The sequence below is a fragment of the Moschus berezovskii genome, chromosome 5 (assembly GCF_049115385.1).
Source record: "Moschus berezovskii isolate FMDL1 chromosome 5, NW_MosBer_1.0, whole genome shotgun sequence".
Taxonomy (NCBI): domain Eukaryota; kingdom Metazoa; phylum Chordata; class Mammalia; order Artiodactyla; family Moschidae; genus Moschus; species Moschus berezovskii.
The window spans coordinates 32,283,238-32,305,757 of NC_142464.1; the positions used below are offsets into that span (position 1 = coordinate 32,283,238).

General features: G+C 38.9%; 1 protein-coding gene across 1 annotated transcript in view; it reads right to left on the bottom strand.

The window, feature by feature from the left end:
* MTTP (microsomal triglyceride transfer protein) overlaps window positions 1-22,520 on the bottom strand; it is a 50,834-nt gene that overhangs the window by 3,179 nt on the left and 25,135 nt on the right. Inside the window, exons 9-16 of the mRNA XM_055434573.2 lie at window positions 20,551-20,719; window positions 19,016-19,123; window positions 16,740-16,952; window positions 14,825-15,036; window positions 12,712-12,809; window positions 12,490-12,611; window positions 10,906-11,133; window positions 2,234-2,358 (exon numbers count right to left, since the gene is read on the bottom strand). Of these exons, the coding sequence (XP_055290548.2) occupies window positions 2,234-2,358; window positions 10,906-11,133; window positions 12,490-12,611; window positions 12,712-12,809; window positions 14,825-15,036; window positions 16,740-16,952; window positions 19,016-19,123; window positions 20,551-20,719 (1,275 nt within the window). The remainder of the gene's footprint in view (window positions 1-2,233; window positions 2,359-10,905; window positions 11,134-12,489; window positions 12,612-12,711; window positions 12,810-14,824; window positions 15,037-16,739; window positions 16,953-19,015; window positions 19,124-20,550; window positions 20,720-22,520) is intronic.

A 22,520-nucleotide genomic window follows, 5' to 3' on the forward strand; every position in this document is an offset into this window, starting at 1 on the left:
GGATAAAGGCTAGGAGGAAAATGAAGAGGATAAGCAATTCTAGTAGAAGGCTTACCTCTAGGACCACTCTAATTTAATTGCAGACTTCAGATGAAATCTGAGTTGCATGTTACGCTCTTTTGATAGACCTACTAATGTTTGCTGCCCTACTCACAGCACACTTGCTGCCATTGCCAGTGAAAAGTAGGTCAGAGGTGGTATCATTTAAATCCCTGAATCCTTTACCATACCTTTTCACATCTTACACTCAACAAAGGCTTAGATCATTTTTAAATGAGCAAATGGAAAATTGAAGATGAATTGGCTATAATGTGGACACTGGCAGACATTTAGGGATACTGTTCCCCTTTTAAAAAGCCAGATTTTGGGGGGCATTGCTGTTGTTGACTTCCTTCTGCAAATAATTCAACTCAGTTTAATTTGGGAAAACTTCTATCCAGAAAATATATCAGAAAGAGAAGAAAGATGACAGATTTGGTGGGAAGCCCTAAATTATATTGCTTATCCCTCTAAAAGCTTCTCCCATTTCTCATTCTTTGGTTCCTTTCAGTAACCCTGAGGGTCATCTTTCATGTTAAGTGTGCTACCTTTTAATTTTTCTCAATTCTTTCATTCATTGTTCAAAATAAATTAAAAAAATCTAATTTTAGCGCTCCTATCTCACTTCTGCCCTGCTATATTTTTAAATATCCAAAAATGTAAAAATCAATTTCATTTTCATTTTCTTTTCTTCAATACTATAACAAACAGAAGAAAAATTCTTTTGATTATAATGCTGGTTCAAAGATGCTTTAAGGTCAAAATAAAATGCTTTCATTTGATCTGATGGGTCAATTAAAAAAGCTAAAGGACCTGAGAAAATTCTGTTTAGAAAAATGAACACTGATAAATACACTTAAAGGACTCAGAATATTTAAGACTGAGATTCTGCACAAAAGTGATCATCTTTTTATTTTTCTCCACAGAAGACAGCAAAAGAAGAAAGATTTTAAATCTCAACAAGAGGGATAAGCTAAAATAATTTGCTTAAAAGTAGTTTTCTGACAGCATTGTCAACTACTAAAGTGGAATATTTTGTTACCCTGCTTATTTTATGACTGCAGCCATGAAATTAAAAGACACTTGCTCCTTGGAAGAAAAGCTGTGACCAACCTAGATAGCATATTAAAAAGCAAAACAAAGGTCTGTCTAGTTAAAGCCATGGTTTTTCCAGTAGTGATGTATGGATGTGAGAGTTGGACCATAAAGAAAGCTGAGCACTGAAGAATTGATGCTTTTAAACTGTGGTATTGGAGAAGACTCTTGAGAGTCCCTTGAATTGCAAGGAGATCAAACCAGTCAATCCTAAAGGAAATCAGTCCTGAATATTCATTGGAAGGACTGATGCTGAAGCTCCAATACTTTGTCCCCCTTATGTGAAGAACTGACTCCTTGGAAAAGACCCTGATTTGGGGATAGACCGAAGGCAGGAGAAGGGGATGACAGAGAATGAGATGGTTGGATGGTAACACCGACTCAATGGACGTGAGTTTGAGCAAGCTCCAGGAGTTGGTGATGGACAGGGAAGCCTGGCGTCCTGCAGTCCAAGGGGTCGCAAAGAATTGGACATTACTGAGTGACTGAAGTGAACTCAAAGTGGAATACCAAGAGAAGATGGATGTCTCACCCACTGGTCAAGCTGTCCATGGATGTCTTTAAAAGAAAAAAGATCCTTCTCTAAATTGTATTAGATACCTACCTGCTCATAAGGATCTATGGTAAGAATGACTTCCCATGGTTACTCCTCACTCTATGATTTAATGATTACAAATAGAAAGCATAGATTTTGAGGGGTTGGAAGGTTAAAGAATTCCAAACACATACCTCTTCATATAGAGAACAGACTTGTGGTTGCCAAAGGGGATTGGGTTGGGGAAGGGAAGGATTGGGAGTTTGCTATTAGAAGTTGAAACTATTATATATAGAATGGATAAATAACAAGGTCCTACTGTATAGCACTGGGAATCATATCCAATGATATTCTATGAATCTTCTATATTCTATAGAATATTCTATAATATTCTATGATAAACCATAATGGAAAAGAATATGATAAAGAACATATACATGCATCAATAAAACCGAATCATTTTGCTATACAGCAGAAATTAACATTGCAAATCAACTATACTTCAATAAAATAAAAAAAGAAATCTCTGTGGTTCTTTTCGTAGAGTACTATACATATACTTACCGATTTTTCACTCGGGTTTTAGATTCACGATACCATAGACTAAACTCCATGGCACCCGTAATATCAATAGCTAGACCACCCTGAACATCCATATTGGCCTTAAGTCCAGATTGCAGCTGAAGCTCCTAGAAACAAAAATATGTAATAATAGTTAGAAGGAGAAAGGGAAGGAGGAAGAGGGGGAGGAGAAGCAGCAGCACAATTTAGCCAGCCCCTTTCTAATAGCACATTCCTCCTGTAATACCACTGGAGTTGTGTTAATGTTGAAGTCTTTCTCTAGGCTGGGAAACACATTCTAATCTTGATCACTGGAAGTAGATTATTGATAATGCTACATTGTTTAATCAAATAAAATAATAAAGAAGTAAAGTGTCAGTTGAGAAGGGTGCTTTCTCTCAATCGGTGCCTCACTTTGGGAGGAATATAGTTCTCAAAGTATGGTTCTCTGATGAGTAACGAGAGCATCCATGGAACGTGTTAAGAATGCAAGCTCCCTATGTACTGAATTAGAAACTCTGCGGGTGGTGACCAGGGATCTGTGTTTTAACAAGCCCTCATGTGATTCTGATGTACCCAAATTTGAGAGCCATCAGACTAGGAAAAATGAAGCCATCTCCATTGGAAATCCAGCATTGGCTTTGGGGTGGGGATGAGGGCTGGGATAAATGATTTCCAGAAGTCCTTTAGCACTTCTGTAGTTATGTGTTGTGTCAAATAAAGTAAACTGCATCTTGTTGGCAAATGTAAGGAAAGATAAAAACGGCTGGTGCAGTATACAAATTCTACGAATTGCCTAAGAAAAGAAAGCTGGGAAAGAAAGGCAGGGTAACTTAATTAAGCCTTAATACCCTATTGTGTGACGTTGTCTCAGGCATGACAATCGGAATGACATCAATATAACAAAAAAGATCAACATGAACCCCACAGCATATTCCAGAACGACAGTAATCATATACAAACATAGTCATCCTTAGCAACTTTGTAGTGGTCTGAAGCCCATTGTTTTATACTGATTGCCAGCATATACCTTTTAAGTCTTGCAATTTCTGTGTACACTAGATGGGGTGATGTTGGCTGAAAACTTCTTCAGCTGGGTTGGAATCAGATTGCCCGGGGACAATGTTGGAAATGACAACAGTTCTTCAAAAAAGGCTCAGTACTCTTAATTTTTATATTCCTCCAAAGATCTCAGATTCATGGCAACTGGCAGCATGACTAACTTCTTTATGTAACTGCCCTCCTCAGACCAAACAAACCACGCTTTCATCAACTATTTATGCTGCAATTTTAATTTCTAGAGAGGATTGTGTTGGTCATTGATCTCCCTGGATTTTCTCCAAATTTCCAAAAAGAGTGGCAAGAATCTCAGTCATAGCACTTGGTTTACTAAAAAAGTCTGATTGTGGCATGAAACTACCTTTGGTCTGAAAGGCATTCAGATGAAAACATGAGATTCTTGACACAGAGCTTGGGACACATTAGGAGACAGCCCTAAGGATACCTACTGCTACATTAAGTCTAGAACAAAATGTGGTTGTGGGAGGATGCAGAAGTTGTCTCAGGCATCATAACTAGTATGAAGAAACACAAGTTATCCTGAAAAAACCCAAATAATCATGTTCAAATTGTAACCCATGCCTATGAACTGCAGAACCAAGATACAAATTCTGCATTTGTACCATGATGGTGACTGCTTCCAAATGGGCCTTGCTGTGTGCCCTGCCTCAGAAGTATTTCTTTCTTTGGATCATATTCTATGTTCCCAATTTGAAAGCTATAATCTTGTTAGTCCACCCAACTCAGCAGAGGTCTATGATGTAGACTTTGGTTTTCCCACTGACCAAACATTATGTGGATGTCAAAACACACCAAGCACCATGGGAAAGAACATTTCAAGGCTATTAGACAATGTGCCTTTTGTGGGGAGAGAGCATTTCCACTGCAGTGTGGGTTTTGAGGAGAGCCTTGGCTTTCTGGGAAGATTCCATCTCTCATGAAAAGGGATCAAAGAAGAATTCTTACATATAATCACAGAGGAATATGTTTAGGATAGACTACTGACCCCAGTAGAAGGACAAACCATTCTTTCCTTCATGAAAGGGACTAAATCACATAGCACAGTGGTTCTAATTTTTGAGGGATGTAAAATAAGTAGAACCAATGGTTTTTGAGTATCTATTGTGCCCCTTGAAGCTCTATATTTCATATCTCATTTAATTTCCATACAAATCTTCCATGGTTGGCATTATTTCTGAAGATTGAAAAGAAAAATGAGGCTTAGAGGCTACCTGCGGAGCTAGACTGAATATCCAGATGGTCTCTAGTGGGGAGACATTTCTACTATCATACCATACATAACTACCACAAAATCATAACTCTCACTTGTCTCCTACTGTGCAAGGAGGCCTGTTCTAAGAAATATGGCAAAAAAAGATAAAGTACAGGCTTATGGGCTTTCCTGATGGCTCAGCAGTAAAGCACCCACCTGGAGGCTTGGGTTCAGACTTGGGTTCAATCTCTGGGTCAGGAAGACCCCTTGGAATAGGCAATGGCAAACCACTCCAGTATTCTTGTCTGGGAAACCCCATGGACTGAGGAGGCTGGTGGGCTACAGACCATGGCATCACAAAAGAGTTGGACACGATTTAGTGACTAAAACAGAAATAGGTTTATGTCCTGTTTGACTCAGAGTGCATATTTAATTCTTGTCCATGAACTAGAAGAACAAGATACTGGAGCTTTGTATTTGTAGCTAATAGGACCCCTTTGATCTTTTACTTTTGGTCCTAAAGGTGTTTCTTATACTCAGACAACCATGTTTTGATAACTCATCCCATTGCTTCCATTCAGGAAAGTATGTTCTTAGCTGTTTAAAGAGGATCCCCTATTAATCTGATTTTATCAAACATCCTTCTCTGAAGAGTAATTCAATTAGCCAAAAGAGAGAGAGAGAGAGAGTACAGGGTAATTCCATCTGCCCTGGTGGCTGTGACAGTCTCTCAACTGCCAAAATTTCCTTCAATGTCAGCACTTGACCTAGAGTGGTATGTGCCTCTCAAGCTGGAATTGCATTACTGGAGCACTCTGCAGAGCCAGGGAGACTCAAACAGCTCATTTCTATAATAAATTGAGATCTGCCAAATACTTCAATTTAAAATACACTGCCACTGGGCTATGTTTAATAGTTAAGTGAAGATTTTTCTCTTAGAATATGCCTGTGGTGCCCTAGCTTAATTAATAAAAAAAAATACAATATTTAATCACTTTGCTGTATGGTAGAAAGTTATACAACATTTTAAATCAACTATACTTCAATAAAAAATTGTTTTTAAAAAAGAAAAACCGTAAAGATAATCTAGATCAGGGGTTGGCAAACTATGGACTGTAGGCAGACCTGGTCTACTGACTACTTTTGTAAATAAAATTTTATTGGAACACTGTTGCACCCATATGTTAATATATCATTTATAGCTATTGTCACTCTACAATGGCAGAGACCATATGTCTCACATAGCCTGAACTATTTACTTTTTTTCCCTTTACATAAATTGCTTCCCAACCCTGGTCTAGATTACTATTTATGTTTGCATTAAGTTTAATATCTGATTCAGACATTAAGCATTGTTGCTGGGAAGGTGAGTACATATAGATGGTATTGAACTGCTATTATTCCTGCATCTTAAATTGTGGACTACTTTCTCAGCACTCTTACGAGTTCTTCAGAGAGTCTTTCATTAAGAATGCATTTCCCCAGCACTTCCCTGGTGGTCCAGTGGTTAAGAACCCACCTTGCAATGCCAGGGACACCAGTTTGATCTCTGGTCTGGGAAAATCCCACATGCTGTGGAGCAACTAGCCCATGAGCCACAACTACTGAGCCCACGTGCTGCAACTGTTGAAGTCTGTGTGCCTAGTCTTGCTGCACTCCGCAATAAGAGAAGCCACCACAATGAGAAGCCTGCACACCTAGAGAAAGCCCATGTGCAGCAATGAAGACCACTACAGTCCCCTGACTGAAAAGAAAAAAGGATGCATCTCCCAGAGGTAACACTTTAATGGAAATGTGCAGAATAATGATGTGCAGTTCTCTGATCAATTTGAGAACAATTTTTCATGTGTGATTTTGAGAATTAAGGGGTATTAGAGGCGTTGTTGGTTTCCTTCTTTTCATTCATAGTAACAGAAACACAGTTTTGTTCAGAGTGTTGGTACAACCACCAAAAAAACTATATTTATCAGCTTCTCTTGCAGCTAGAGAGAGCCATATGACACAGTTTTGGTCACAACAAAGGACTTCCATTTGCAGATGCTTTTCTTTTTTGGAAATAGATAGGGCTTGTAGGATAGTTCTTAAAAAGAGTCAGACTCTGCTGCCCCTTACCCTTCTCTCTTCCTTCCTGGAATGAGAAATTAGTGCTGGAAGTACAACAGCCATCTGACAATCATGAGGTGGCAAGATGAGGTTAAAAGCCACAAGTAAAGATGGAAAAAGAGCCTGCATCCTAATAATACCTAAGGTTGCCATATCAACCCTGGATTATCTACTTCTAAATATCTTTTACATGATAAAAATCAAACTATTTGGTCAAACTACTCTAAATTAAGTTTGTTATTTTTTTTTATATATATCTATCCTGAATTGTTATGAAGAATAATAAAGAACGGGAATCAATTTCTAGTTGAAACCAATGACGTTTGGGTGGATTTTTAGTAAATCTGATACTTGAGGTCACTTCCAGATTTTAAAATCTTTGATTCCATAAGCAAAACGCAACACATCAAAATTCTCGAGTTATCCAGCAAAGAACAAAGGTAATAAAAACTTTGAATCATCTGTTCCAAATACCTCACTTTATGTGTAGGAATTCCTGGTATAAAGCTATGAAGTAACTGCCCAAGAGTACACAGGAGTTCAGTGTACTCAGTTCAATTCACTTCAGTTCAGTCGCTCAGTCGGGTCTGATTCTTTGCAACCCCATGGACTGCAGCACATCAGGCTTCCCTCTCCATCTTAAACTCCCTGAGTTTACTCAAACTCATGTCCATCGAGTCGGTGATGCCACCCAACCATCTCATCCTCTGTTATCCCCTCTCCTCCCACCTCCAATCTTTCCCAGCATCAGGGTCTTTTCAAATGAGTCAGTTCTTCACATCAGGTGGTCAAAGAATTGGAGTTTCAGCTTTAGCTTTAGTCCTTCGAATGAATATTCAGGATTGATCTCCTTTAGAATAGACTGGTTGGATCTCCTTGCAGTCCAAGGGACTCTCAAGAGTCTTCTCCAGCACCACAGTTCAAAAGCATCACTTCTTCGGCGATCAGCTTTCTTCACAGTCCAACTCTCACATCCATACATGAACACTGGAAAAACCATAGCCTTGACTAGACAGACCTTTGTTGGCAAAGTAATGTCTCTGCTTTTTAATATACTAATATACTATCTAGGTTGGTCATAACTTTCCTTCTAAGGAGTAAGCATCTTTTAATTTCATGGCTGAAGTCAGCATCTGCAGTGATTTTGGAGCCCCAAAAAATAAAGTCTGATACTGTTTCCACTGTTTCCCCATCCATTTCCCATGAAGTGATGGGACCAGATGCCATGATCTTTGTTTTCTGAATGTTGAGCTTCAAGCCAACCTTTTCACTCTCCTCTTTCACTTTCATCAAGAGGCTTTTGAGTTCCTCTTCACTTTCTGCTATAAGGGTGGTGTCATCTGCATATCTGAGGTTATTGATATTTCTCCCAGCAATCTTGATTCCAGCTTGTGCTTCTTCCAGCCCAGCGTTTCTCATGGTGTAATCTGCATAGAAGTTAAATAAGCAGGGTGACAATATACAGCCTTGATGTACTCCTTTTCCTATTTGGAACCAGTCTGTTGTTCCATGTCCAGTTCTAACTGTTGCTTCCTGACCTGCATACAGGTTTCTCAAGAGGCAGGTCAGGTGGTCTGGGATTCCCATCTCTTTCAGAATGTTCCACAGTTTATTGTGATCCACACAGTCAAAGGCTTTGGCATAGTCAATGAAGCAGAAATAGATGTTTTTCTGGAAATCTCTTGCTTTCTCCATGATCCAGCGGATGTTGGCAATTTGATCTCTGGTTCCTCTGCCTTTTCTAAAACCTGCTAGCATGTGAGACGAGTCAATTGTGCAGTAGTTTGAGCATTCTTTGGCATTGTCTTTCTTTGGGATTGGAATGAAAATGGACCTTTTCGAGTCCTGTGGCCACTGCTGAGTTTTCCAAATTTGCTGGCATATTGAGTGCAGCACTTTCACAGCATCATCTTTTACAATTTGAAAGGGCTCAACTGGAATTCCACCACCTCCACTAGCTTTGTTCATAGTGATGCTTCTGAAGACCCACTTGACTTCACATTCCAGGATGTTTGGCTCTAGGTGAGTGATCACACCATCTTGATTATCTAGGTTATGAAGATCTTTTTTGTACAGTTCTTCTGTGTATTCTTGCCACCTCCTTTTAATAGCTTCTGCTTCTGTTAGGTCCCTACCATTTCTGTCCTTTATCGAGCCCATCTTCATATGAAATATTCCCTTGGTATCTCTAATTTTCTTGAAGAGATCTATAGTCTTTCCCATTCTATTGCTTTCCTCTATTTCTTTGCATTAATCACTGAGGAAGGCTTTCTTATCTCTCCTTGCTGTTCTTTGGAACTCTGCATTCAAGTGGGTATATCTTTCCTTTTCTCCTTTGTCTTTCACTTCTCCTCTTTTCACAGCTATTTGTAAGGCCTCCTCAGACAACCATTTTGTTTTATTGCATTTCTTTTTCTTGGGGTTGGTCTTGATCACTGCCTTCTGTACAATTTCACAAACCTGCGTCCATAGTTTTTCAGGCACTCTGTCTATCAGATCTAATCCTTTGAATCTATTTGTCATTTCCACTGTATAATTGTAAGGGATTCGATTTAGGTCATACCTGAATGATCTAATGGTTTTCCCTATTTTCTTCAATTTAAGTCTGAATTTGGCAATAAGGAGTTCATGATCTGAGCCACAGTCAGCTTCCGGTCTTATTTTTGCTGACTGTATAGAGCTTCTCTGTTTTTGGCTGCAAAGAATATAATCAATCTGATTTCAGTGTTGACCATCTGGTGATGTCCATGTGTAGAGTCTTCTCTTGTGTTGTTAAAAGAGAGTGCTTGCTATGACCAGTGCGTTCTCTTGGCAAAACTCTATAAGCCTTTGCCCTGCTTCATTCTGCACTCCAAAGCCAAATTTGCCTATTACTCTAGTTATTTCTTGTCTTCCTGGTTTTGCATTACAGTCTCCTATAATGAAAAGGACATCTTTTCTAGGTGTTAGTTCTAGAAGGTCTTGTAGGTCTTCATAGAACCATTGAACTTCAACTTCTTCAGCTGTACTGGTCAGGGCATTGACTTGGATTACCATGATATTGAATGGTTTGCCTTGGAAATGAACAGAGATCATTCTGTTTTTGAGATTGCATTCAAGTACTGCATTTTGGACTCTTTTGTTGACTATGATGGCTACTCCATATCTTCTAAGGGATTCTTGCCCACAGTAGTAGATATAATGGTCATCTGAGTTAAATTCGCCCATTCCAGAAGGTAACTAGTGGAGGCAAAAGTCAAACCTAGGCTTATTACTTCTGAATAAACCACAAAAGCAAACTTCCCCAGAAAATCCTATAGTCTGTACATTTTAAGCCAACCTCCTCATACATCTTCAACATCAAAAATACAAGTTAGAGTGCAAGTGACCACTTGAAGCATTTTTCATAAGATCCTCTTTTTAGCAAATATTCCATTTTTGTATTGCTATGCTTAGTAAGACAGGAAATGTCAAGTCATTAAAGAAAAAAAAATTAAGCATCAAACATACTCAAACTCAAAGGTTATTCAGATTAACCCTCTTCCATTTCTGAGAAAATTCCATGAGGCAGACCACTCCCACCCTACAGTAACCTGGTCACCTAAATCTCACCACACAGAATATACTATTCTCATATCTTAGTACAGTAATGTAAGATTTAGGAGTGAAGAAAATGGAAAACTATTCTGAAGAATGCAGGTCAAGTGAATGAAAGTACTCTCATTCTTTAACAATGAATGGACCTTTGTAAAGTTCTGTGAACATGAGACTGTGGGGCAGAGTGTCCATTAAACATGTGGTTGGTGTCAGTGATTGCTTGTGCCTCTACTGATACGGTAGGGATGATGCACTACTTGAATCTTGACCACTGTCATCATGTTAAATGTCATCAGTAACTTAGGAAGCCTTGTAGTTCAGTGCTTGTGTTCAGAAAAAAATTATCATCTAAGTACCCAAGAAAGCCAAGTGAAAGAAATAAGGCCATCTTTCCTCTGCTGAATCTTAATTTATTTTCTCTATATTTTCTTTATTCTGTTCACATCAGTTTCCTTCCCCCACTTTTAGTTTTACTAAGATATAATGACATTATATTATACTTATGTTGAGTAGTTCCTCTTTTGCCTCAACAGTGAGAAGACATCTTAATCAGATAATACAGACAAAAGAAAACCCATTTTCCTGTAGGGAAGAATGGGCAATAATGCCAAGAGGGTCGAATGCTTAGAATGTGAGCTCCAAGGCGAGTGGAACTTTATATTGTATCCTCCATGTGTATAAAATGTCACTAGTATATTCAATGTTCACATGCAGACTGAATTACCTGGGAATGATCTATTAGCAGAAGAAGTCCTTTCACCACACTCATAGGGTCGCTAGATGCTGACAGCATTTTGGACATCAAATCACTGTATCCGTTGAAAAAAGTGACAGGTCTGAGCTGAACATCAAAGAGGAGAGCTGACAAGCCAGCATAGGAGTCAAGGTTCTCTTCCCCTTCATCAGGAGTGGCTGCAATTAATGCCTCCAGTCCTTGGGCTTCAATGACCACCTAGGGAAAATGGATATAGCATTCATGACATTAATTCCCTGCCTGCTCTGTACGAGAGGATGAGCTACACCTACAACTTTCCTGGGGTTCCAAAAGCTGCCTGCAGCTGCAAAAAATAGGCAAAAAATAAAACAAAAACAGCTCTGTGCCTGAATATGAGTTTGTTTTCTTCTTTCTTCTTCGTTTTCTTCATTTAATTCTCACAGCCACACGTGGAGGTACACGTGATTATATCCATTTTGTAGATGAAGCCTGAAAAAACACTCAGATGGTAGAGATAGGTCTCAAACCTCTTCTGTCTGACTGCAAAGACCATGAACTTTCCATTTAATGGCGTCATCCTAGAGACACAGTCTCTGCAGAATTGTCGTACATAGTGGATTGCCTGTCTCAGGGAGCCCCTAAAAACGAGGTGGAGAGATGTTGGCACAGTTGGCCCAAGTCTGTGCTATGAGAGGGTGTGCAACTCTCTAAGCCATGACTCACAACCTTCCACATAAAACCTTTTCCAGTAAAAGAAGAGATGTTGAACATCGAGAGCAGGCTTACATGCTGAGCTCTACCACACACAGGAATCCTACGTATTCTCTGTCCTCCACACCCAGGGCCCTAGCCATGGGCGTTTGGCATTTCAGAGCGCATATCAGAAAGCAGATGGTGATTCCTCAGGACAGAGGCACGGTTTCTGACTAGAGTCCTGTCAAACAGTGTAGTAATACAATATTGATAGGAACTCAAGTTTCTATAACACTGAATCATTTCTAAAGATAAAATGAGCTTATTTAGAAGATTATAGTTTTGATATGCATAAAAACTAAAAAGAGAGTATATTTTGAGATTAGGAAGCCTTTAAAGATTGTCACCAAATTCGGGGTAAAACTAAATCAGCCAGTTGTTAAATGCCTACACTTCATTCTTTTCTGTCTTAGAAGTATTAGAAAAATTAGATCAACTCTTTGGAGAACCATATTCTATTATGAGAGCTTTCATTATGAGGAATCAATCTCTCCATAGAAACACCGAGAGAAGGAAATGCATTCTAGAATTAAACATCTGGAGCTCCAAGGAATATATCTATGAGTAAAAATAAAATATTTTTGCAAAACATGTCAGAGATACTGGCATGATTTCAATTTTGTGAACATGTGTACCTTTGAGAAAATATGGATGTTTGCATATTTGAAACTCTCTGGGACCATAAACCACACAGCCTCTTGCAGATGATAGAATCAGGGTGACATGATAGATCCATGACTAATTTATACATTCGATAGTGTTATCATTAGTATATATTTTATCCTACTTCACACTAACTGCTTATAGTCAAATAAGCAAAATTAATGAAAAATGAGATACCTGGATACCATGAAGAGGAGTTTTCTCAGTGTACTGAAAGATGTTCAGGTTACTTCTCCTTAGAATGCCAGAACCAGAGTAAAGAATGTCAAGGCTGTAAGTAGATGCCGAATGGGAAGTCCCTAATGACACCAACAAAAAAATCACCTAGTTTAACAACAGTCACAGCAACACTGAGAGGGCATGGGGCAGGGAGGGAGAACCCCTTTCTGGGTTACGTACGTTCTACGTAGCCAGTATATGCAGAGGAGGACCCACTCTTGGAGAAACGATCATAATTATGAGCGACCATTTCCTTCAGAACTTTACGGACCATTTTGCTGCAACACGAAAAAGGAAAAAGCTGCATTGTGATGGCTGTTTCCCAAGATTTGGAAGGAACCCAAATCCTAAGTGGAAAAAAGAAGGGGCCAAATTTTCCTCGTGCCACTCCAAGACTAGGGAGGTGCCAGCCGGAGTGCCAGCATCAGGATGAGGGTTTTCCCCTTCATTCCTCAGATATCTGAAGTTTAGTTTGGTATCAAAATGACAGCAAGGGGAGGACACCAACTATGAGATGGTTGAAACTGAGAGATGCACACAACTCAGAAGTGGAAAGCAACACGTTCTTTGAATAATCGTGGTTCTATTGTCAAATAGTATATACTTTTAAGGAAAATTGCACCAAACTGGAGAGGCTACCCAATCTTTCTTTAAATGTTTTCCTATACCCTCTAGTGTTGTCTAATGTTCAATTAGAGGGACACTTCACAAGGGACTTCTCTGGTGGTTAGGACTTCACGAGCTTCCACCATAAGGGACATAGGTTCAATCCCTGGTCAGGAAACTAAGATCTCACAAACCATGCAGCATGGTCATAAAAAAGAAAAAAAAAGAAAGAAACATCTCAGTAAAACGCAATGTGTATGCTAAGTTACTTCAGTCGTGTCTGACTCTTTGCAACCCTATGGACTATAGCACACCAGGATCCTCTGTCCATGTAATTCTCCAGGCAAGAACACTGGAGTGGGTTGCCATGCCTTTTTCCAGGGGATTTTCCCAATCCAGAGACTGAAACCATGTCTCTTTCATCTCCTGCATTGGCAGGCAGGTTCTTTACCACTAGCGCTCCCCTGGGAAGCCTGAGAGTCTCTTTCTAAGTAAGTCTTAGCCCTCTAAGGGATAGGCTACGGAGTTTAGTATTCTTGGGCTTCCCTGTAGCTCAGCTGGTAAAGAACCTGCCCGCAATGCGGGAGACCTGCGAGACCTGGGTTCGGTCCCTGGGTTGGGAAAATGCCCTGGAGAAGGGAAAGGCTACCCACTCCATATTCTGTCCTTGCGATTTCCAATGGACTGTATAGTACATGGGGTCCTAAAGAGTTGGACATGACCAAGAGACTTTCACATTTGTTTTTTTTTTCTCTATCATATTTACTTATCTAATTAGTATTGCGATATTGCCATTCCTGACTACTTAACATTAATTGCATCAGTAATAGTAAAATTTAAACAGCACAGCAAAAAAGAAATCAAAATAATCCACCAAAGAAATACTGTACCTAGGTCTGATGTAGAACATTATTGAGAGGAAGAAGAAGAATGTTGCCTTACAGGGTTCACCCCAGAATCACTGCTGCTGCTGCTGCTGCTGCGTCACTTCAGTCGTGTCCGACTCTGTGTGACCCAACAGACAGAAGCCCACCAGGGTCCCCCGTTCCTGGGATTCTCCAGGCAAGAACACTGGAGTGGGTTGCCATTTCCTTCTCCAATGTGTGAAAGTGAAAAGTGAAAGTGAAGTCGCTCAGTCGTGTCCGACCCCCAGTGACCCCACAGACTGCAGCCTACCAGGCTCCTCCATCCATGGGATTTTCTAGGCAAGAGTACTGGAGTGGCTTGCCATTGCCTTCTCCGCCCAGAATCACTAGGTGATATGATTTTAGCCTGGAGAAGACAAGGTAAAGAGCAGTCCTCAAATATTCACAGGGGCTGCATTTGAGTGAGTGAGTAGCTGTCTTCTGCTTTGCTCCAGGGATGAAGTCAGGCCGAGAGAAGATTTCAGTCCTACTGAAAACGTAGTTGGATTTTAAAACATTACTAACATTTAGCAATATGATATTACCAGAATGAAGAGGAGACCTAGAGTAAAAAAAACTATATCCAGAGTTCCAAACCATAGTGCCAAGGTGAAGTTTAATCTGGCCTGCTAAACACTTCTCTTATGGGAAATTTAGCAAACTCTTTGGTTTTACGCAACATAACCCAGCATAAACACCACACCATTATTATTAGCCACATGTGTATCACATCATTATACAAACAAGCTTGGATAAGCAGAGAGAGGGGCGCTGTTCCCTACCTTGCAGGCATTTCAAAACGTAGGATGTCTTGGACAATGGAGAGCATGTACTTATTCATTTCTTTGGGAAGTTCCCCGATAGAGAGCAGGATGTTTTTCACTTCCATGTAGGATGGGTTGTTTTTTAAAATGATGGCAGCTGCAGTAGTACGCACAGTTTTTTCATGTATTTTACGATTCTGGTGGTATATCCTGTTCATAGTCTTCTTTACCTGTACACAAATGTTCAAGCTTGGTTAGTGCACATCTCATTTCATGAATTGATACCGTGGCAGGAAGAGTTCATGCTCATAAAAATAGACACGTGCCTCTATATTTCCCACATTTCTTTGCACTTAGGGTGGGGCCACAGTTCTGGCTAACAGACCATAAGCAGAATTTCTGCGGGGGACGTCTGGGCTGAGGCAGTTAAGAGCTAATACATCTTATCCCTCTCTTTCATCTACTGCTATAGTGAGTTCATGGCCACATTTTCCCTTAGCATGGATTAGCCATAGCGTGGATGAGAAGCTGAGACGTGAGAAACTGAGATTTTTGAGTCTTGATTGCTATGCAGCATATCATAGTATTACCTAACAAACACAGATTTTTCAAAGGTACCACTGCTACACAGCAAAAGGCCTCTGGAGAGAGATGACTATATGAACCTATATTCCTTACAATGAAGTGCCTCAGAATTTTCCATCTTTTTAAAATTAATAGACTATTTTTTAGAAAAGTCTTAGGTTCACAGAAAAACTGAGCTGCAAGTATAGCGTTCCTATATACCTCCTGATCTCTATCCCTTCCCACTCCCCCTCCCACACAACCTCCCCTCTATCAACATCCTGCATCTCAGTGGTATGTGTATTACATTTGATGGACCTATACTGATACACAACTATCATCCAAAGGCCATAGGTTATAATAGAGGATTTTTTTCTTTTTATTTTTTTTTTACAAAATGTTAATACTGAAGAAAATTTATCAAAATAATTACATCCTGTGGCAACAACTAATTTCATTAGTCACTAGCATCACCTAACAATAGGGGTTCTATACTAGGTATTTATAAATATTGCTTTCAATTCTACTCCCCTCTGCCTTGTTCTCTCTCTCAAATGTTGACCTTGTTCTCAGGTATATAGGAATTAAGAAACTCATCAAAACAAAAACAACTAAGAAGAGACTGAGCCAGAATCTATCTCTAAGTCTGTCTGTCTCAAAAATTCATGACCCTAATTATCACACTTCACAGCCTATCAACAAATGTTGCTGCAAACTTAGAACATCATTCTCAGCAGGCAGTTTATCTTATACTTTGTAAACATTCTCTGTCCTAAAAATTTTTTTAATTTGGATGGTTTCCTGAATGGTCACACTTAAGCCAGGTTATTCCCATGTCGAACAATTTAAGAGCATCTTAAAACTTGTGGTGTGTGTGTGTGTGTGTGTGTGTGTGTGTGTGTTAGTCGCTCAGTCATGTCTGATTCTGCGACCCTATGGACTGTAACCCATCAGGTTCCTCTATCTGCGAGATTTCCCAGGCAAGAATACTGGAGTGGGTAGCCATTTCCTTCTCCAGGGGGATCTTCCCTATCCAGGAATCGAACCTGGGTCTCCTGCATTGCAGGCAGATTATTTACCGTCTGAGCCACCAGAGAAATAAAGATATTTCAGAGAAGAATTTGTTTCTTAAAGTAAGAGAAGGTGCTTCAATATTTATGCTTCAGGATATAGGACATTATCTACTCAAAATGTGAGGCTACTTCAGAACAGACTTAAATCCAACTGAAGTTATTTCTAAACAGGAAAAAGAGATTCTTAGTTTGGGGGGAAAATAGGGTGACTTCAGAAAAGTCTGCATTTGGCTCATGATTAGGCATGCTTTTTTTCCCCCTTTTGTGAAGGTTGCGAATATTCTTGGAGAACTTACCTCATCAGTTATGAAAGGGACATCGTATCTCTGGAGTGTGGTGGCGGCAAGGTGGCTGATGGGCCCTTCTCCGGTCTCTGTGTACTTCAGAAGGAGTGGGATGCCTTCTGGAAGCCGAGCATTCTTCAGAGCCAGCAAGTACATCATGATGTCCTCTTTTTTCTCTGCTTTTTCAAGTCCTCCCAAGATTAACTTCTTGGCTTCTATCACTCCCTAAAAGAACACATTCTACATCAGACATATGTGTAACCATACATGAAACAAAGCTTGGGTAAGATTGGCTTCACTCTTGTGTCCAAGACAACAGCCTAAAGTGTTACAACTTTTTGTACTGGTTGCTTGACTGAGGCATGCAATGAAAATGAAAAAGTAAAGCTTGATAAAGGTATTGTTGTAATTTTTAAAATACATACATTAACATATCTGCAAGTAGCAATGAGTATAATTAACAATGGGCATATTTACTTTTGAACACATCCTGAATGTATAAAATTATTTTTAAAATTCCCTTGTGATCAATTATTCCTAGAATTATCCCTTCATTGAAATTCTAAAATAATGGTTAGAAGGTGCCTAACTGGTGGCACTCACCTTTTCTTTTGTATTAACTATGGTGAAAGCACTTAGGACTCAACTGTAAGGTCTTGTTCTAACTGTTTAAAGAGTGCTCATTTCCACTCAATTCCAAATTTCATTAATGCTGACATACTGTTCAAAAAACCTTTCTTGAATGCCTTCTGTGTAGCAGGTACTTTGCAAACATATTCTTTAATCAGGAAAGGCCTTTTGTTTTCTGGCCTAGAAACTGTTAACTAGTAAGTTAATAGTTTAATGGAAAAGTAAATTAGAAACAGGCTCTGTTTTACCTTTGTTACTAGGAATGTTTTAGGGGCTTCAGTGTCATCTGCAGGCTTCAGGAACACACACACACACACTGGGAGAGATGCGGGATAGTGAAGACATAAAAGACCCTCAAATAGAATGAAGATGCTAAAGTTCAAATGTAATGAAGAAGTGCTATTTCTCAACTATCAGACTGAACTCTAAAAACCCAAAACTTTGATAACATACATTGTTATTGAGCCTATTGGGAAATAACCTAGTGGGAGCCTAAAATGTTACAATTCCCATGGAAGATAATTTGGCAAAAGCTAACAGATTGGCATTTTGATCCAGTACCCTAGCCCTGAAGCTATAGCTCCAAGTATAAGAGAAAATGTGCCCAAGATTATCCATTTAAATATCATTTGTAAAAAGCAAAAACAGTGGACATCACCTAATGACCACACATGGGAGAATAAACTGTGGTGCCTCAGTTTAACATACAATGGAGTACTAGGCATCTGTAAAAGGAAGGAGAAAGATCTCTGTGAACCTATTCTCACAACTTTTCCATAGGTCTGAATTTTTTTCCAAATATAAATTTGGGGGAGAAAAGAAATTAGGATGCAGTGAGATCAAAATGTAAGCAAAAACAAATATTAATAGGAAATAGAAATAGAAGTAAAATGTTGACTGAAAGCTGGTTGTATAATAAACATGGATGGAAAAAAATTACATTATATAGAAGATTATACATTTAACATCTTTAACCTATTTGCCTTACAGAAAGATGAGTTGTGTTGGATATTAATTCATTTAGATTTTCCATATTTAGTTATACCTAAAAGTGAGTGTTTTGTCATAATTTAATAAGAAAGATGTTAAATATATACAAATATAGTCCACTTAGGCAAGTGGAGAAGCATTGAGGAAATGAAATTAAAAATAAAATATAAAGTTCTAAAGTAGTTAGAAGTAACTAAATTTCTCCCATAAAAACTCAAAAACTGCAAACCACATTTACTATAGATAGTACTGTGCTCTAGGAGGTAGCCTTAGAATATAATATTGAAAAACAAGAACTTTACCATATATACATCATTCAAAGTTGAGTACAGTACACAGTGGTACTCAATAAATATTTCTCGATGGGGGATTCTTGGACTATTCACCTTCAGCAAGCATTTATTGAAATTACCTATGTACCAGGCACCATTTTAAGCAGTTGGTGTGGAATAAACAGAGATCCATTTCTGCAGTGAACTTACATTTCAGTGGGAGACAGAATAAATAATCCATGTAATAACTGAATTATAAAGTATGTTCAACAGCAATAATTGCCGTGCAAGTAGTGAAAATACTACTTAGGAACACCAGTTGTGGACAGCACGTGAGTGTTACATAGGATGGTTTAGAGCTATAAATACAGTCACCGAGACTGGATTTGCACTTACTCTCAGTTTGCAGCCTTCGTTCTGACACAGCTTCCTGACAAGGGCCCCGATGGTGATCATAACAGATTCTCTGATGTCATTGCTTCCAAAAGAACCTTTGAACTTACTCTATTAGCCAAACAGGGATAAAATAGATTACCAAAACATTTAAACATTTCCATGGAATATTTTTCAGTAAGAAACAAAGTAGCCAAAGCCTAAAGAAACTGTTTCCATATTTCTAGATTGAAAACTCTGAATTTTGCTTTCAGTTCAGTTCAGTTCAGTCGCTCAGTTGTGTCCAACTCTGCGACCCCATGAATCGCAGCACGCCAGGCCTCCCTGTCCATCACCAACTCCCAGAGTTCACCCAAACTCATATGCATCGAGTTGGTGATGCCATCCAACCATCTCATCCTCTGTAGTTCCCCTTCTCCTCCCGCCCCCAATCTCTCCCAGCATCAGCATCTTTTCCAATGAGTCAACTCGTCACATGAGGTGGCCAAAGTATTGGAGTTTCAGCTTTAGCATCAGTCCTTCCAATGAACACCCAGGATTGATCTCCCCTAGAATGGACTGGTTGGATCTCCTTGCAGTCCAAGGGACTCTCAAGAGTCTTCTCCAACACCACAGTTCAAAAGCATCAATTCTTCGGCGATCAGCTTTCTTCACAGTCCAACTCTCACATCCATACATGACCACTGGAAAAACCTTGCTTTGGGGACACATAAATTCACTACCTAGCTTTGAACTGAAGAGTTGGTAAAGTCTTCTAGGTATTTTTAACATAGATCTGTGAATTCCTGAGAGGTTTATGGATTACATTCACTGCATCAGTGAATCCAAAAAATGGTCTGTAAAATTGTATGTGTGGTTAATGAGGGACTTCACTGATGTTATCAGATTTTAAAACAAGCCCATTTTCCAAAAAGATCATGAATTATTCCCCTAAATCATAAGTGAATAAGTGCACTTTCTGTTTTTAAACCTTGGATCTAAAAGAACTCTAGCTTTTGCTTCCAATATAATTTTTCAGTATCAGAAGAATTATGTGTATTGGGTTGGTGAAACGGTTCATTGGGATTTTTCAGTAATAATGTATTGAAAATCCCAAAGGAACTTTTTGGCCAACCCAATACATAACATGTAATGACTATATGTTATACAATGTACTGTACATTAAATAGCATGAAGATTTTTGAGTCAAAATAAATCTTTTAAAATCATATTGTGAAGCATAACCAAGACTGAAATTGAAATTTTGTCCTATGTCACATTACATGATAGGTGAATATAATCTTTAAATTTCCATAAAACATAGCTTAAGTTATCTAGAGGAATTGCAAAGAAGACACTATGTGAAATATTCTATTTTGTGAAATAATCTACTGTACAGTTAATGATTAATGAAAGAAAGCAGTCTAATAGAATTTGAATATGAATAATCAGAAGGCTCTAGTTTCAGCCTTTATTCTTATGCTGGCAACTTTTAATTACTGATTAGATTCCGAAGATCAGCTGAGAACTTTAATTTTGGCAGTGTCCGTCTGACTTACAATGAGGGCTCTCAGGAGTTCTTCATCGGGATGTGAGGCAAACGCACAGGCATAGAGAAACCTTTCCTGGAGGATAACGCTCTCGGCACTTTTGAAATCCAGAAAGTCCAAAATAGCATCTAATGAGTCTGGTGTCTGAGCAGAGGTGACAGCATCCACTAGCTGGGGTCTACAACAGAAAACACAGTCAAAGATATCAATATTTAGGGTGCTTAATAAATTATTTTGAATTGCTACCATTCATAGACCCCACTGGTTTGAGTTTCCTAAAGAAGTGAAAATTTTTATTTAAACAAAAGAAAAGTGATGGCTTTCTCTGAAAGACAGTACCCCATTTTATTTTAAGCCTCTCTCTTAACTCCCTTCTTTCTCAATGTACCTTCAGAATATACAGATTAATTTTACTGTATTACCCTAAGCCAAATATAATTTGAAGGTTTGTAAATAAAATTATATAAATAATATTACAACTTAGGTTCAAATTCTTTTCTCCATAAGTAATATATAAAAGCTATGGTCTCCCAAATCAATTCTTTTTCTAATTAGCTTTGCAACTATATACATTTCTTAAATGCATAACTAAGGCAGTATCATTCAGTGGAAAGATGGGACATTCTTTAACTTTCATTTATATCCAAGAAAGAAATTTCTGCTCATTTTTTTAAAAAATAAAAAGCACCATGGTACAGTTCAAGTTCGGACTTCCCAGGTGATGCTAGTGGTAAAGAAGCTGCCTGCCAATGCAGGAGAGGTAAGAGAGGCGGGTTCAACCCTTGGGTCAGGAAGATCCCCTGGAGGAGGGCATGGCAACCCACCCCAGTATTCCTGCCTGGAGAATCCCATGGACAGAGGAGCCTGGTGGGCTACGGTCCACAGAATGACAAAGCGTCAGACACAACAAGCGATTTAGCATGCACACAAGCATAGTTCAAGTTCAATCACAACAATTAGTTGTGAGTAGAGTGAAACTCCTGCAGGAAGTGCTAGATACATATTCTACTCATCAAGAATCTCTGATTGGTTGAGTCTTGGGATGATAATATTTCTGAAACTAGTTGCTATACTAATGAACATAACATGTCTGTATATATTTCATTCCACATCTACATACCATACCATACGTGTATTTAATGCATTATATATATATACATATTTTTTAAAAGATATTCTTGTACTATACCATTTTGGTCCTAACAAAACCTCATGGAATGAAACAGACTGAGAGAGACATAATACTTATTAAGTGTTATTACTGCAAACACTGAACTAGCAATTTTAGGTATGCAACGTCTTTGCCAAATTGGGAAAGGAGTATGTCAAGGCTGTATATTGTCACCCTGTTTATTTAACTTATATGCAGTGTACATCATGAGAAATGCTGGGCTGGAGGAAGCACAAGCTGGAATCAAGATTGCCAGGAGAAATATCAATAATCTCAGATATGCAGATGACACCACCCTTATGGCAGAAAGTGAAGAGGAACTCAAAGACCTCTTGATGAAAGTGAAAGAGGAGAGTCAAAAAGTTGGCTTAAAACTCAACAATCAAAAAACTGAGATCATGGCATCTGGTCCCATCACTTCACGGCAAACAGATGGGGAAGCAGTGGAAACAGCGACAGACTTTATTTTCTTGGGCTCCAAAATCATCGCAGATGGTGACTGCAGTCATGAAATTAAAAGACGCTTGCTCCTTGGAAGAAAAGTCATGACCAACCTAGACAGTATATTAAAAAGCAGAGACATTACTTTCCAACAAAGGTCCATCTAGTCAAGGCTATGGCTTTTCCAGTAGTCATGTACATATGTGAGAGTTGGGCCATAAAGAAAACCGAGCACCGAAAAATTAATGCTTTTAAACTGTGGTGTTGGAGAAGACTCTTGAGAATCCCTTGGACTGCAAGGAGATCCAACCAGTCTATCCTAAAGAAATCACTCCTGAATATTCATTGGAAGGACTGATGCTGAAAC